Below are 17,201 nucleotides of genomic sequence, written 5' to 3' on the forward strand. Positions count from 1 at the left end.
CATTCACATACACCCCTACTTACCCCTCAAACTGCCTCACAGCAAAACATTCACATACACCCCTACTTACCCCTCAAACTGCCTCACAGCAAAACATTCACATACACCCCTACTTACCCCTCAAACTGCCTCACAGCAAAACATTCACATACACCCCTACTTACCCCTCAAACTGCCTCACAGCAAAACATTCACATACACCCCTACTTACCCCTCAAACTGCCTCACAGCAAAACATTCACATACACCCCTACTTACCCCTCAAACTGCCTCACAGCAAAACATTCACATACACCCCTACTTACCCCTCAAACTGCCTCACAGCAAAACATTCACATACACCCCTACTTACCCCTCAAACTGCCTCACAGCAAAACATTCACATACACCCCTACTTACCCCTCAAACTGCCTCACAGCAAAACATTCACATACACCACTACCTACCCCTCAAACTGCCTCACAGCAAAACATTCACATACACCCCTACTTACCCCTCAAACTGCCTCACAGCAAAACATTCACATACACCACTACCTACCCCTCAAACTGCCTCACAGCAAAACATTCACAAACACCCCTACTTACCCCTCAAACTGCCTCACAGCAAAACATTCACATACACCCCTACTCACCCCTCAAACTGCCTCACAGCAAAACATTCACATACACCCCTACTTACCCCTCAAACTGCCTCACAGCAAAACATTCACATACACCCCTACTTACCCCTCAAACTGCCTCACAGCAAAATATTCACATACACCCCTACTTACCCCTCAAACTGCCTCACAGCAAAACATTCACATACACCCCTACTCACCCCTCAAACTGCCTCACAGCAAAACATTCACATACACCTCTACTTACCCCTCAAACTGCCTCACAGCAAAACATTCACAAACACCTCTACTCACCCCTCAAACTGCCTCACAGCAAAACATTCACATACACCCCTACTCACCCCTCAAACTGCCTCACAGCAAAACATTCACATACACCCCTACTCACCCCTCAAACTGCCTCACAGCAAAACATTCACATACACCCCTACTCACCCCTCAAACTGCCTCACAGCAAAACATTCACATACACCCCTACTTACCCCTCAAACTGCCTCACAGCAAAACATTCACAAACACCCCTACTTACCCCTCAAACTGCCTCACAGCAAAACATTCACAAACACCCCTACTCACCCCTCAAACATGCAAACACAAAATAAGTATTTCAGTACAGAGGGAAGTATTAGATGTAGGTAGAACATAGTGTAGGTAGAACATCTTGCTACTAAGAATGGTGCATTTGAGGCAGCTTGCATATTTCTGTAAAATCTAATTGCCCTTTGAGCAACACATGCCTGCAAATGCATTCCTCTGATATTAGCTTAGTGGAAAACAAACAAAACAATTCAGATGTTTTATGGTGTGTGTTTTATGGTGTGTGTATGTCCTGATGAATCCGTCAGGGCTAAGGGCAGGGGGTGATGTACTGACAGCCTCCCAGCGTGCATGCCGAGCGACCAACAGTCCCCCTTTCCTCTTTCTTGTTCCGTCACTCTTCTCCTTCCCTCCCTCTCTCTCCCGCTCCTCTCCTCAGCTCCACACATTTGCTGTGGATTAGCTACGGACAGTAAATTACAGCACCCTGGACCTCTGAGTGATTCCATACCCATCTCTTCACACGTTCCACCTCTCCTTCCCTCCCTCATGTGCCATTTTCCAGTACAACCCTCTGTCTGTCTGTCTGTCTGTCTGTCTGTCTGTCTGTCTGTCTGTCTGTCTGTCTGTCTGTCTGTCTGTCTGTCTGTCTGTCTGTCTGTCTGTCTGTCTGTCTGTCTGTCTGCTCTCTTCATTTTGATAATTTTCCCCCCTTTCTATCTGTTATTTTTGTCCTGGTTTCTAGATTCTCTCAACCCTGTCAGAATTATCTTCTCCTGTCTGTCTGTCTCTCTCTCTCTTTTTAGTTTTACTTCATTCCTTCCTTCGTTCTTCTATGGTGTCACGCTACACAGCATTCTCTCTTTTACACATCCACCTCCTGTCCCCCCCACTCCTTTATACAAGCAGGTCCCTCTTGTCTTGCCTTCACAGGTTTCTTTAGCTAGTTGCCTCTCTCTATTCCTCCCTCCTATCCCTCTCTCCCAACCTCTCTCTCTCCCACCCTCTCCTTCCTCCCCCCTCTCCTTCCCTCTCTCTCTGGAAACAGATGTTGTTTGTCAGATCTTATCATTACTGGCTAATTAAGAAGACATCTCTTCTCATTCTGTTGTTGCTTCTCTCCTCTCTCCTTCTCTCTAGCGTCCATCCCTCTGTCTTTGTTCCTCTCTGAGGAAGGTTTGGGAGGTGCTGTGGTATGTGGGTATATTTAATACTATGAAGGTGATTATCGGCTGATAATAGCCTATACGTTCTGTCAGTGTTAGTAAGGAGGACTCAGTGTCCTGGAATAATTGTTACGTGTATTGGAGGGAGCACATGACACATTTCTGTGGTACATTTTTGCATTTTGACATTTATTTGACACAATATAGTATGTGCCCATATTGCTGTTCTGTAGAAGCTTTATGTTATATTTGGGGTTTATTCATGTTGCTGCATTTAGAGCTGCCAGTTTTGTGTCACCGGTGTAGTGTGGGGATAGGAAAGGTCTGTATTGGTATGTATGAGACCTGTCCATGCACAATGGGCTGCTCAATCCAATGTGACAGTTTGGGTATTTTAAATCTTCATCCCATAGGACTCTCAATGCATGCTGGGAAAGGTCAGGCCATTGATGGAGGTATATTCCCTATTCTCTCCTGCTGGATCTCTGTGTATTTGTCTGTCAGTCTGTCCATCCATAGATCCATATACCTATTACGCTCTATAGCCTTCGTGATTATGCCAAGTGTTGATTAGTGGAACAAAACTTTCAACTATTTAAACGATTAGAATAATAGCATCATGCCAGCAGTGACGTTGTAAAGTAATTTTAAGATCAAGGAGTTGCATTGTTCAAGAAGTACACATTCACACTTCTCAGGAAGGTCCATGAGCCCCCATACCTGTCCCTCTATAACCCCCCCACCCCCCCTCTCCTCTCACCTCACAGCCTCGCCTCAGCTGAGGCACTTTTGCGGTGGTAAGCCGGGTGGTTTTACAGAACTACCAAGCTCTATAAATCAGCACTAGTGGTTTAAATGTTTGTCTTTGTCACAATTCTCATGTTTAGAGACGGGGTGGGCTGGGCCGGAGGGGTGAGGGTGGGGTGGGCTGAAATGGGGAAGGGGCCATGGGGGCACATCCAATCCAGCAATCAAACTTTAAGAAACAGAGTCCTCATTCCCCATGCTCTGTTTCAGTCTATGTGACACATCACCAATGAATCTAGCTGCTATTTTGATACAACAGGCCAATCTGAGTCCTACCCTCCACCATTGATCTGGTGTACCCATCTCATGGCAGTGTATGGTTGTTAGTGTGTAGGGCGGTGGGTGTTGGTATGCCTGACTGTCAACCAATAAAGACAGGTTTAATCCCTGGATCAAAAAAGGCATCAATGAGAGATTTACAGGGTCCAGATTATAGATTATGACAGGTTGAGATTAGGAAAGGTGGGTGTTGCTGGAAATTGGAGAGGACAGAGGTGTATAGCTGTGCACCCAATAAAACTTAACAAAAATAAGAGAAACCCCTGCTAAAACAAGTTGTTAAGGGTTAGTTAAAAACATATTTTTGTTGTTGTTGTTGATTACTTTAAAAAATGATGCAGTTGGACAGGGGGAGGGTGGGTGATAGGAGGTGAGAGTTATATAAAGTATGTTAAGTAAAGTTGAGTGCACGACTAAGTATTATTTCTGTTGTAAAATATGAGGGGGCGGGTTAGTAGGCTTGTGTGAAAGGTCCCGTGGTGGTATGCGACAGAGGGGGTATCAGTTCGTGGAGGGTTCTCTGTGCCCCATTAGCAGTGTCAAAGGTCGGGTGCCCCGGGTGTTAACCCTGGTGACCAGTCTAGCTTCCAGTCTGCCAGGGGACCCTGGGATCCAGGGGTATTTATTACCTCCTCCCTAGCCCCCTCCTCCCCAGTCACTCTCCTCACCCCTCCCCAACTCTCCCCATGGAGAAAATAAACCTCCCCCATCCCTCACCACAACCAATCCATATATTCATTGGATGCATATCCATACATTGATGCATGATGACCCATCTGTAGATTTCTGCATCAGTGTAACATATTATTAGGTCAACACTGGCCTATGCACAACTCAGCCAATAGCTAGGAGCAATGAACCTTGCTTGACCCAATACTTGCATATTTTGTGCATACATTTTAAGTTGTGTTTAAGTTGTGTTCATTGTAGTTTGTTTGTGTGTATGTAATGTTTGTGTGCTTGCATGTGGCATGTGAACATGTGAGCGTGTGTATGTGTGTGTGTGTATGAGTTACTGTTCTCAGTGTGTGAGTGTGGCAGAAGAAGGTCCTCAGCATGTCAGTATGTTTTAATGCCTCACATCTGTTTTCCTAATTCTCCTCCCCTACCCCCCCTCTCCCTCTCCTTCTCTTTTTGTCTCTCCCTCTCTTCTTCTCTCCCACTTTCAATCTTGTCTTTCCCCACCACCTATCCACACCTTCCCTCTCTACTTCCTTCAGTCTCTCAGCCTGTCGTCTAAATACTGATAGAAGGAATATCATGCTCCTGACCTGCCACTCCATCCCTGTTATCTCCTTCCTTCCTTCCTTCCTTCCTTCCTTCCTTCCTTCCTTCCTTCCTTCCTTCCTTCCTTCCTTCCTTCCTTCCTTCCTTCCTTCCTTCCTTCCTTCCTTCCTTCCTTCCTTCCTTCCTTCCTTCCTTCCTTCCTTCCTTCCTTCTTTCCGCTGTGTCTATTGGTGTTCCTAGATAGAGAACAGAGACTCTCCCACCCTGTCAGACTAAATTATCTCAATTTTAGTCCTCTCTCTCTAGCTCTCATGGTTCAAGTCTTTTATTGAAATGTGATTATGTCATCATTAATGCAGATGTCCAAAACTAGAGGACCAATCTCACATGAGAAGGACTGATGTCCCACAGGAAGACACGGCTGCAGGAACTGGCCTAGTTATGTGGGAGCTTCATATGACCTCTATAAAGCCTGTATTATAGCTGATAAATCTATGTATTGTAGCATAAAGATCTGTTGACACATATACAGCTTTGTGTCTAATCAGCATAGATAGAGAGTGATGTGTTGTGTCTCTAGTGACATGGCAGTTCATGTCACTAGTAATTAAGGTTGATAAATGCCAATAAAAGTCCTTGTCAGGGGTCCTGTGCAGCTTTTGTTCTAGCAGTGTGTAACGGCTCAGCTACATGTAACAGATGCCTTAGATAGGACTGACTGAGGCTGAACGTGGTCTGAAGGCAAGTCAATGCATAGGTGAACATGTAGGAATAAAACAATTACAGAGTTAAGTTTGTAACTTTGCTGTTACTGCAGTGTCATGACTTACTCTCTAATTTTTTTGAACTCGTTTTAGTTAAGAAAGTTGTTACCCTGCGGATTGCTCACCACATGCTGTGAGGCCTGTGTTTAGTCTTGGGAACTGAAGCAGATGCAGACAAAGGGGATCTGGAGGCCTCGACAGAGATACAGACTGGAAGACTGAGGGGAAAACAGACTCCCCATGGAGCCAGTGTGGAAATTGATCCCAAGGCTTAAGACTTGGGCCTACCTTTTGTTTGTGTTTCCTAATCAGGGTCTCTGAGGAGGGTAGTGGGAAACACCAGTTGGAGGGGTTATAGCTTGATTTACATTAATGACAACTGGACAACTCATTAAATATTAAACTGGCATCCCAACTAGTCACAAAAAGTTACCCCTTCCCACCAAAAAATGATTTCCAAATGAAATAGTGATCGAATGGAAAATAAATCCCAGTGACTGTGTATGGTTATGTACGGTTATGGAATAACCACTTTGAGAATGAGAGGCAGAGCTGCAAATACATACCTATGAGTCTAATCTACAGTGTAGCTAATAGAGTTCTCTGAAAGTCCTGCACCTTCCTCCGCTCACACAGTTTCCTTCTGACACCCAGATCAATGTTTTCCAAGTCCTCCTCCTCTCTAGCCTGTGGATGGGGAGGTGTGTGGGCGTGTTACATTACCAAAACAAAAACAAACAATGGCAATATTAAACTTTGCGACCACAATAGAGGGGGAAAAAAGAGGGTCCTCGACTTCTTATTAATTATGCAAGATTAGTCTAATTATAATTCAGCAAATGAATGTGTGGCAGAAGGTGCGAGGCGACGGGGCTGGAAGATTTGCATGTTAAGTGGGTAGGGGAAAGTGGCTAATGCATGCTAATATATGCACCAACGTCTCGCTTTAATTTCAGCATTTGCAGCTGTGTGTGTCCGAACTGAGGGGGGTGAAAAGTTAACTGAATGGGGTTTGGGGTGGACAGAGGTGGTGGTGGTGGTGGGGGTTGTATGGAAGTGTGTATGATGTTACACAAGTAAACACAGTGAGGGAATGATGGGTGAAAGTCAGAAGAAAGGAGAAACCAATGCACACTGACCAATGGGAATGTCGGCATAGAACATGTCCTATCTCACAGAGGGTCGTCGCTACATGTACAATGTGTCCTTAATGGGATGTCACACATCCCTGCTGTGAAGTCACCAATGTGACTGGTTGGAGTGAGCGGTCAGTGCTGGCTGGGTGCACTTGAAGTGGCCAGAGATCCAAAGAGCAGGTGGCCGGGCAGGGAGAGGAGGGTGTCTGGGACAGAGCAGGGCCATGGCCACGGTCATTTAGCCCAACAAAGGAGCCTGCGGTAATGTTGTCATAAATTACTTTGCAGTGTCTCTGTATGGGAGTTCCCACATGAACTTGAAGCAAATTAATATAATGTTCTCTGTCATATATCAGGGTAGAAGTCACATACTGAAGGATCTCAAGTGCACTGTTTAAAAGAAGTGGACCAAAACAGCAGAACATAATCCAATATATCCCTCATCAGCAGTTATGAAGCCAACTGGATTCAAACACTGAGCATAATACACTGTAACATATCATATAAATCATGGCAGCATGATAGATACTGTACAGAGAGGATAGAGAGAGGTAAGGGAGGGAAACACAGAGAGGGGGAGTGAGGGCGTGAAAGATGGAGAGAGGGAGGGAGAGAGAGATGGGGATTGGGATAGAAAGAGGAGGAAGTAGTTAGAGGGAGGGAGAGGCTATGTGGCCTTTTGTACACATCCACCCGGAGCCCAACTGTAGAGGAGCGGAGAGGTTGGAGGTCCGAGCTCTCACTAATAAATCATAATCATCCTCCGCCAACAACAATATTGATTGTCCTCCACTGAAATAGCTCAAATCAAGAAATATTGGACACTGTTTTGGAAGCAAGCGTTCGTTCTGAACAAGGGCCTGTTCACGAGGGAGGAGGGGAGGAAGTGATGGAAGAAGAGAGAGAAAGCGACTGAGAGAGGAAAGGAGAGATTACTATTGAATTGGAGGGTCCTGGGCTGCGGAGCCAATACAAAGTCCCTCTCCAAACAAACTCTATCCATTAACATGAGTTATATTTGCAGTGTACACAATGTGGGTGGGATTGGATAGCTGGCTGCCCAGCTCCTGCTTCTCTCGTTCCCCAGCATTTATCCTCATCACTGTTGTTATTTGTTTAATTCCAGCGTTGGGTGTGTCAGTGAAATTGAGGCCAAATTTGTGGCTAAAATGACAAAGCATCGGATCCACGGACACACATATATCAGTTGTCCTGATCTCACCATGTCCCATTTCACTCTCATTCTCTTTTTCTCTTCAGACCATTTCTTTACTCCCTCAACTCCCTCCACTATCTCTCCATCTCCCCTGCCTCCTCTCCATCTCCCCTGCCTATACCCTTTCTATCTTTTCCTCCCCCACCCCCCTCTCTCTCTCTCTCTCTCTCTCTCTCTCTCTCTCTCTCTCTCTCTCTCTCTCTCTCTCTCTCTCTCTCTCGGAATGTGTTCCTTGTGGTTGCCTTCTCTTTCCCATCTCTGTCTTTACCTATCAGCGTGGGGACTTTGGGATTGCGGCAGAGCTGCGTTGCCATGGCAGCGGGCTGTGTTGCCGAACTGTGTACACCTGGGATTTGGAGTCTCTCCCTCCCCTCCCCTCCTCTCCCCAGCTTCATTTCAGTCTCTCCAACTCTCGCTCCCTCTCTCTGCTCTTCTCTGCTGTAGTGGAGGCTATCAGCACTCCTCTCTCTCTTTCTACACTCTGATACTCTCTCTCTCTCTCTCTCTCTCTCTCTCTCTCTCTCTCTCTCTCTCTCTCACTCAGATACACACACACAAATACAGTTAATGAGACACATACATATGAAAACACACACACAAACCTCATTCTAACATGCACATGTGCACAAGTACATACAAATACTCTGTCTCTGTCCTAGTAGTTTCACTTTCTCTCTTCCACCACAGTTCCAATGTGGGGGTTCAAATACAGCATTGCGGGGTACCATGTTCCCCAGAGTCCCCTGGCATACATCACTGTCTCCTGTTCACTTTGAAACAGCAGTAGTTTTCACTGGACTGCATTTCAAATTCTCATCATTTGATTTAAAGTGTAATAACATTGACTCTAATGCTAAACTAAACAGCAGTGATTAATGCCAGGGCAGATATCACGCAGCAGCATTGACACACACTCACTCTCAGATGTTCATAATGCATCTATGACCGGAACAGTAATCAGCATCTTCTTGACTGACAGGCCAACAAATAATGAATGCATTGTTCATGTTATGTTTTCTTGTCTACTGAGTTAATGATTTTTATGTACTTGTCCTGTTTTTTTCTCTTACCCCTGCAGGTTCTTCTTGAAGTTTTTCTTGAAGTGTAACCAAAATTGTCTGAAGACAGCGGGAAACCCAAGGGACATGAGGAGATTTCAGGTATGGAGAGAAGGAGAGAGAGAGTGGTTTGTGTACGTGTGAGAGAGGGAAAGAGAGAGAGAGAGCGTGTGTGCAGCATATATGATGTTGAAAATAGCAATTTTATGGTTATCTAAAATAGAATAAAAACTATCCCACCTTTCCTTCCGCTCTACTTTCACAAAGAGGGATTTCTTTTGTTCAGGGTCTGCCCAGGTATAGTTGGGACCACATTTCTACATTCTGTAGCCCGAAGCACTGCTTAGACATTTTCCAATGGAAGGAATGAAGGGGAAAGTTAAAGGTGAAAGTAAAAAATCTACAATGAAACAAAGAGGGAGAGAAGGGAAAAGGGTGTACTGGGGTGGGAGAGACAAGGGGGGAGGCGGGCAGGAAATAGGCTGAGGTGTTTCAGGAAGTTGTCAAGAATTGAGTGATTGGCTCCAGATGGGGGAGGTCATGCTCCGTGACCCAGGAAGTGGTCACAGGGGACACTCCCGCTTCACTTCCTCTGCTGTCTTTCAGCACCGGAGCCCCTGTCTGTCTCTCTCTCTCTCTCTCTCTCTCGCTCCTCTTCTCTTCTCTTTTCTTCTCTCTTCTCTTCTCTCTCTCCCGGATCTCTCTGCCTCTCCCCTTTTCTCTCTCTCCCTGTCTTCCACCATGTTTGTTTTAACTCCTGCGCCTTGACGCATGCTGAGAAGTTATGAGCGGGCGGCCGCTCCGAGGCCCTCACCTCCAGGTTAAAAGGCGATTAGAGCTGGACAGGAGCCTGTTTATGGTGCTTAATCAATAATTTACTGTTATTTTCCTATAGATTCCTCACCACTCAACCATCTACAAGCACATCTGCTTTCTCTCTCTCTCTCTTTCCTTCTCAGCATCTGTGCTCCAGAGTCTCTTCATGTGCAGCTCTGGGATTTTGAAACAATTCTGTCTTATCTTTGCCCTTACACATCACTTTCTTATTGTAAAGCTTATTTCAAAATGTCTAAAGCTTAGTCTTTCAGCACTTCATAGACATAGACCCTACACCACCATCAACACCCCCTCCTGCATGCACACCTATAGATATACAGTATGAACACTTAAACACACAGACCCAGGGCAAGCACACAAGAACGCACATTTTATATGCATGTCCTCCATGGGGAACTGATGTATCTTGTGGAGAGGGTAGGGACACACACATGCTGTTGGCCAGGAATCAAATTAGGGCCACCATATATCACACTCTACTTTAACGGCCAGTAAAAATAGGAGATTCAGTCCATATGTCTGGTGTCAGTGAGGGATTAGGCCTGAACCTCTGTGGGCTGCTGGTCCAGACCACAACTCCAACCACAGTCTCAGGAGGGGAGAGGAGGGGAGAGAAAGGGAGAGGCCACAGAGAGGGGGGCGGTGATGTAGAAATATGATATAGAGTGTAGTAGGGTTGTCACATTACCCATTGAGAAATATTCCTATCAGCTGGATGTTGAAATGGATTGTGGCCAAGGGATTTTGCAGGAAACCAAATCTCACAAAAAGTGAACTGATATCACTTTAGTTACCCAGATAAACCCAGATAAACTCATGGTATGTCTTTTCCTCTTCCCCGTCCTCTCCTGTCTTTCAGGTGGTCCTGTCCAGCACTGTGAGTGTAGACGGCCATGTCTTAGCCGTATCTGACAACATGTTTGTCCACAATAACTCCAAACATGGCCGGAGAGCTCGCAGGCTAGAGCCTGGAGAGTCAGTGGAGAACGGTATGGAGTATGGTAAGAAGAGACAAAACACGACCTGCACTGGGGCACTGATACATTAGGAACACATTCATACTGTACACATTCATACTGTACACATTCATACTGTACACATTCATACTGTAGACATTCATACTGTACACATTCATACTGTACACATTCATACTGTACACATTCATACTGTAGACGTTCATACTGTACACATTCATACTGTAGACATTCATACTGTAGACATTCATACTGTACACATTCATACTGTAGACGTTCATACTGTACACATTCATACTGTAGACATTCATACTGTACACATTCATACTGTAGATGTTCATACTGTACACATTCATACTGTAGACATTCATACTGTAGACGTTCATACTGTAGACATTCATACTGTACACATTCATACTGTAGACATTCATACTGTAGACATTCATACTGTACACATTCATACTGTAGACATTCATACTGTAGATATTCATACTGTACACATTCATACTGTAGACATTCATACTGTAGATATTCATACTGTACACATTCATACTGTACACATTCATACTGTACACATTCATACTGTACACATTCATACTGTAGACATTCATACTGTAGATATTCATACTGTGCTTCTACATCTGTAGAAGCACTTTGCGACCAATGTTGATGTAAAAAGGGCTTTATAAAATACATTTGATTGATTGATTAACTACTGCTGTACTAATGACTAACCTCAAGGTCTAGGGCTGACACCCTGAAACAGACACTAAATACATTGCCAAGAGATGGAATAAGTTATATTAAAATGACGTTATTGCCCTTCCTCTCCAGCCACCCCCTGTATCAAAGCCATCAGCCCCAGTGAGGGCTGGACCACAGGCGGTGCCATGGTCATCGTGATCGGGGAGAACTTCTTTGACGGGCTGCAGGTGGTGTTCGGCAGCATGCTGGTGTGGAGCGAGGTAGCTATGTGGCTTTACTGTAACTGTCTCTTTAAAACAACTCATTAACGATACTGTTACTGATTGAAAACATAAGGGACAAGGTAACAAAAGCATGTGGCTTGTCTCATTTGCACAGTCATTTAGTGGCTGCCTTCTACATGTTGGCATTATGAGAGTAAACCGTATTATTCTATCAGATACTGTAGACTGTCAAACAGTCATTGCTCATTCCTTCTCTGTCTTGTCCCTGTTTCTCTCTCTCTCTCTCTCTCTTAGTTGATCACGCCCCACGCCATCCGTGTCCAGACGCCCCCACGCCACATCCCAGGGGTCGTGGAGGTCACGCTGTCCTACAAATCTAAACAGTTCTGCAAGGGGGCACCTGGACGCTTCATCTATACAGGTAAACACACACCTCCTATTAACCCCACCCCCCCAGCCATATCTACCCTATCCAGCAACCATTCACCAACAACATATCAAACAGCACCATTACATGGGATGAGTCAGGACCCAGTGCTGATGTATCTGTGGATGTGTTTGTGTATAGCGCTGAATGAGCCCACCATAGACTACGGTTTCCAGAGGCTTCAAAAGGTCATTCCCAGACACCCTGGTGACCCTGACAAACTAGCTAAGGTGAGTGAGAACATACCACACATAGTGAGATGATGTACATGCCATATGTCACCACACCTCACCTTTGTACATAAAGTACACTATCTAACACCAGAGGCTAATTCCTGTCTCTCTGTCTGTGTGAAGGAGATGCTACTGAAGAGAGCAGCTGATCTGGTAGAAGCCTTGTATGGAAACCCACACAGTAATCAGGTAACCAGCACTGTTTAGTCGCTCCTTTCCTCTAGTAATTCCACTCATCAATAACTACTGTAAATCTGTGAGGTCTGGGTTAGTAACAATTTGTATCGTCTCTCTTTAGGATATGTTGCTGAAGCGTGCAGCGGACATCGCTGAGGCCTTGTACAGTGTTCCCCGTCCCCACAGCCAGCTGCAGGCCCTGCCCAGCTCCCCAGCCCACGGCAGTGTCATGGGCCTGGGCTCATACCCCTCCCAGCTGGGGGTCAGCATCGGCGAGCCAGGACAAACCAGCCAAGGTGAGCAGGACAAGACTTACAATTGGATTCCCTGTATTTATAGAAGTCTGGCCCTTTGATTTTCTTCTAGTTGGTGATATGATATCCCCAGTGGGAAAATCACTTGTGTCTTCCTGTCTTTTACTATCCTCTGTCTTTCTTGTTCTAACACTTTCTATTTCTCTCTCTGTTTCCCTCTCTCTCGCTCCAGGTTATATTCGTAACTCCAGCAGTTTGTCCCCCCGGGGGTACCCCTCTGCCTCCACCCCTCAGCAGTCGGGCTATGGGGGTGGTGGAGGCATGAGTGGGGGGTACGGGGCAGTGCCCATGACTAGTCTGGGGGTGCCAGGGTCCCCTGGTTTCAGCAGTGCCTCCCCCACTGGTTCTCCCTATGGCAGTGAGTGTCTCTCCTTTTACTCAATCAATCTATCCTGTGTTTTCCTCCTGTACCTGTTACAATAAAACATAATTGCCCACCATTGACAAAGGTTGACCAGTGCCTAGAATCCTTCTCTTATAAAGTAACAACTGTCTCTCTCTCTCTCCCTCTCTCCCTCTCTCATCCACAGTAATGCCATCTAGTCCCACTATCCCGGGTTCCAGCTCCTCCTCCCTCCTGCCGTTCTCCTCCTTCCCGTCCTCAGCCAAACAGAAGAGCGCCTTCGCTCCTGTCCTCCGGCCCCAGGGCTCCTCCTCTCCTGCCTGTCCCGCTTCAGGAGGCAACAGCTTCAGAGGTAGAACCAAACTACAATCTTAGAAACATCTCTTTGTGTGTTAAAACCCTCTTTCTGTATAAATCTAATCTATGTCCACATACACATAGTTTAGGCAGGCATGACAATACAATATGTCTGGCTTTTTGGGGGTTATAATAATGATTGCCATTGTCAAGAATAAGATTTTATCTAAAACATAATAGATTATTACTATTCTCTTTCTCTATAGCAATGACCGGCCTGGTAGTTCCCCCGATGTAGCAGCACTCCACCACCTCCCATCCATCACCTACAAACCAGACCACTGCTCCCACACTGCTACCCCTCTGCAGGCACTGACAGGGATAAATGGAACACACACTGACTTCTCAACCACCAACAACTATTCTCACTGATGCCCTGCCACTTGTTGAGTCCATGTTTCATCCAACTAAATGAAAGGGAATGGGACAGAAAGAGTCCAAATACCAGCCAGTCACTCCAGAAGCAGAGAAGAAGACCTCTTCATCTGCAGTAGCTGTAAAGACATGACACTTCCTTGGGACACACCACAACATGATGGAGCTCTATGGGTGTCTATGGGTGTCTCTGTATTTTGAAAGGACAGCAGAAGTCAACGTCAAGATGCCTTCACGAGCTTCAAAAGCACTCGTGCCACCCAATACTACAGCCGTATGCAGCATTTGGTTCTTCCAACAAAAACACCTACCCTAAACTGATCAACCTTTTGGCTAGCAGTGTGCTAGAAGAAAATGTCTGTTGATGATTGGTTGTTAGAGCACTGAACTGAATGGACAATGGACAACTCTAATACGTGTGCTGAAAGTCTATGAAGCAGGGTGCTATTTGTCTCTGTCTGGACACTGTCAAAGGCATGTATGTACATTGTCCCTGAAAAGACTCCAAGTTTTTTGTAGCAGAGTTTTTGAAGTGGATTTACATTCCAGAATGATAGACCCTTTATTTTTGGTTCTGATCCCCATCATTTTACAAGGGCCAACTCTTTGTCCTCCTGGGTTGGTAATACAACATTTATTCATATATTGATTTATTTAAGAAGAAGAAAACAAGCAATTTAACTTATTATTATAGTTATTTTAGGGAATAATATAAACGTGTTTTAATTCCTTTTTTGTAATTGTTATAAATATGATTATGTTATCGCTATGTTGCCATTATTCTTGTTTTAATTGAAATCTTTGAGGTTTTGTCAGACATGACTGATGATTAATACATAAGAGAGAATGAAGTAATACGCCATGAAACGTTTATTTGAAATAAATTCTTGGCCAATACTTTTCCCTGGTTTGTCGCATAACAAAATAGAACTGTTATTTCCAGTGTAAAAAAAAAGCACATTAACTTGCTGTTCTCCATAAAGGAAAATTAGTTAGCCTATATTATTATTAATTTCATTTTTATGCATGTTATTTCCACACTGATTCCCTGATATTATTTGATTACATGTTGCAAATTTGAAATTGTATGTCAAAGTTTAGGATTTTTCTTGTTAATTCATTTGATGTTTTTCATCCCTATGCAGTAAAGTAACAAGCATACATAAACTGAAAACAAAGTAAGGAACATATTGGGGATTTGTAATCAACCCATGCAACAGTTTTCTTACTCACTGTTGTAACACAATACAAACATCATACTCAGGATTAGAAAACAAAGAATTGAAAAGAGGTAGCTAACATCTATTCAAAGTTGTTTGTTGTGCTTTGCTGGTTTTATTTATTTGAAAGCCGTTAGTAAAATGTAAGGTTACTCAAAGTTTTTTTCTCCCAAAACCTATCTTTCTTTTTTAATGGTACAGAATAACATGATGACTGTCTGAAAATGTGATTTGTATATCTTAAACTGTAATTATATTTTGTCCTCCCAAATAAAACAAAAAATCACAGTAAGAACTCACTGTTGGTAATAATTCATAACTGTGTGTTTGCATTATGCAATTAGACATGGTATAGAAATGTACAGATATCCATAGTACAGCATATGAGTTGAGATTTTGTTATGTACAGCATTATGGTAATATTTCAAGTCCACACCAGGACTATTTTTTAACTCACCTGTATGTTTGTGTAGTTTGACACAAAGCTGATGAGGCGCAGCATCTTAATTGTGGAGTGAGCGTTGCAGACTGTAGCTACTGCCTGTGAAGATAAACAACATCCCCCATCACTCTCCTCTCCTCCTCTCCAGCAGCAAACCTGCTTATTCCTCTAAGGACCAGGCCTCTGGGGGCCCCACTAAGAACCACATGAGCCTCTCCTCCCTCGCTCTCTCTGGCGTGTGCCCTCTTTCTCTCCCTCTCTCTCGCTACCCTGCCATTACTTCTTTCAGTCTGTTTCAATCCCCTTTCATCCCTTCTTTCTTTCTTTCTCTCCTGCTCCCTCTCCCTCTGTAATGGCTTCTCTCTGTTAATGTAATTAGCACTGGTAAAAGAGGGCAGTTAATTACCAGCTCTTTTTTGATGGGGTAATTAATGTTATGCCAGGAAACAGCAACTGTTTCATTAACACAGCGCTCAAAGCAGCGAGGGGGTTGGGCAGCGCTGAGTGTATGCATGTCCATATGTGCATCAATGTGTGTGGTTGTGTACTACATGTCTGCGTGTACACTACAGTAGAGTATAACACTGAGTGCACAAAACATTAAGAACACCTGCTCTTTCCATTACATAGACTGAAAGTTTCCCGTTAAGATGGTGCAAGAGAGAAAGGCCTCCATTTCATGGGCTCTTAACCGATTGTGCAATTTTGTTAGTTTTTTTCATATTATTTGTAATTTATTTTGCACATAACGTTGCTGCTTTTGTCTCTTATGACCAAAAAAAGCTTCTGGAAAATTAGAACACTGATTACTCACCTTGAACTGGACGAAGAATTTCTCTTTAATGAGTCGGACAAGAGGGATTTAGTCCAGACACTCAAACAGGCCCTCATTCCTGTCATTTGCAGGAGAAAAAGACGGGAGAGGTTTCGCGGAAAGAGATCGGGGTGCCTTGTGAGGATCCGCCAACGAGTGGCTAATCTGCCTTTGCCATCTGTACTACTGGCCAACGTACAATCGCTGGATAATAATTTGGACAAACTAAAAGCACGTATTTCCAACAGGACATAAAAAATTTTAATATCTTATGTTTCACCGAGTCGTGGCTGAACGACAACATGAATAACATACAGCAGGCGGGTTATACACTGTATCGGCAGGATAAAACAGCAGTCTGGTAAGACAAGGGATGGCGGTCTATGTACATTTGTAAACAACAGTTGGTGCATGATATCTAAGGAAGTCGCAAACAGGAAAACGCTCATCCAGAGGCGGCGCTCCTAGTGGCCGGGGACTTTAATGCAGGGAAACTCAAATCCGTTTTACCTCATTTCTATCAGCATGTTAAACGTGCAACCAGAGGGAAAAAACTCTAGACCATCTTTACTCCACACACAGAGACGCATACAAAGCTCTCCCTCGCCCTCCATTTGGAAAATCTGACCATAATTCTATCCTCCTGATTCCTGTTTACAAGCAAAAATTAAAGCAGGAAGCACCAGTGACTCGGTCAATAAAAAAGTGGTAAAATGAAGCAGATGCTAATCTACTGGACTGTTTTGCTAGCACAGACTGGAATGTTTTCTGGGATTCCTCCGATGGCATTGAGGAGTACACCACATCAGTCACTGGCTTCATCAATAAGGGCACCGATGACGTCATCCCCAAGGTGACTGTACGTACCTATCCCAACCAGAAGCCATGGATTACAGGCAACATCCACACTGAGCTAAAGGGTAGAGCTGCCGCTTTCAAGGAGCGGG

General features: G+C 44.5%; 1 protein-coding gene across 3 annotated transcripts in view; it reads left to right on the plus strand.

Moving 5' to 3' along the window:
* LOC115200181 (transcription factor COE2-like) overlaps window positions 1-15,290 on the plus strand; it is a 36,766-nt gene extending 21,476 nt beyond the window's left edge. For 2 of the 3 annotated variants that reach the window (XM_029763002.1, XM_029763004.1), the window contains exons 7-16: window positions 8,833-8,914; window positions 10,509-10,650; window positions 11,458-11,588; window positions 11,847-11,973; window positions 12,121-12,209; window positions 12,336-12,401; window positions 12,511-12,685; window positions 12,876-13,061; window positions 13,234-13,398; window positions 13,610-15,290. In XM_029763002.1, the coding sequence (XP_029618862.1) occupies window positions 8,833-8,914; window positions 10,509-10,650; window positions 11,458-11,588; window positions 11,847-11,973; window positions 12,121-12,209; window positions 12,336-12,401; window positions 12,511-12,685; window positions 12,876-13,061; window positions 13,234-13,398; window positions 13,610-13,641 (1,195 nt within the window). In that variant the 3' untranslated portion in view covers window positions 13,642-15,290. Of the gene's footprint in view, window positions 1-8,832; window positions 8,915-10,508; window positions 10,651-11,457; window positions 11,589-11,846; window positions 11,974-12,120; window positions 12,210-12,335; window positions 12,402-12,510; window positions 12,686-12,875; window positions 13,062-13,233; window positions 13,399-13,583 lie in introns of all 3 variants that reach the window. The other variant, XM_029763003.1, reaches the window with a different exon arrangement.
* The last annotated feature ends 1,911 nt before the right edge of the window (window positions 15,291-17,201 follow it).

The sequence above is a fragment of the Salmo trutta genome, chromosome 9, assembly GCF_901001165.1.
Source record: "Salmo trutta chromosome 9, fSalTru1.1, whole genome shotgun sequence".
NCBI lineage: Eukaryota > Metazoa > Chordata > Actinopteri > Salmoniformes > Salmonidae > Salmo > Salmo trutta.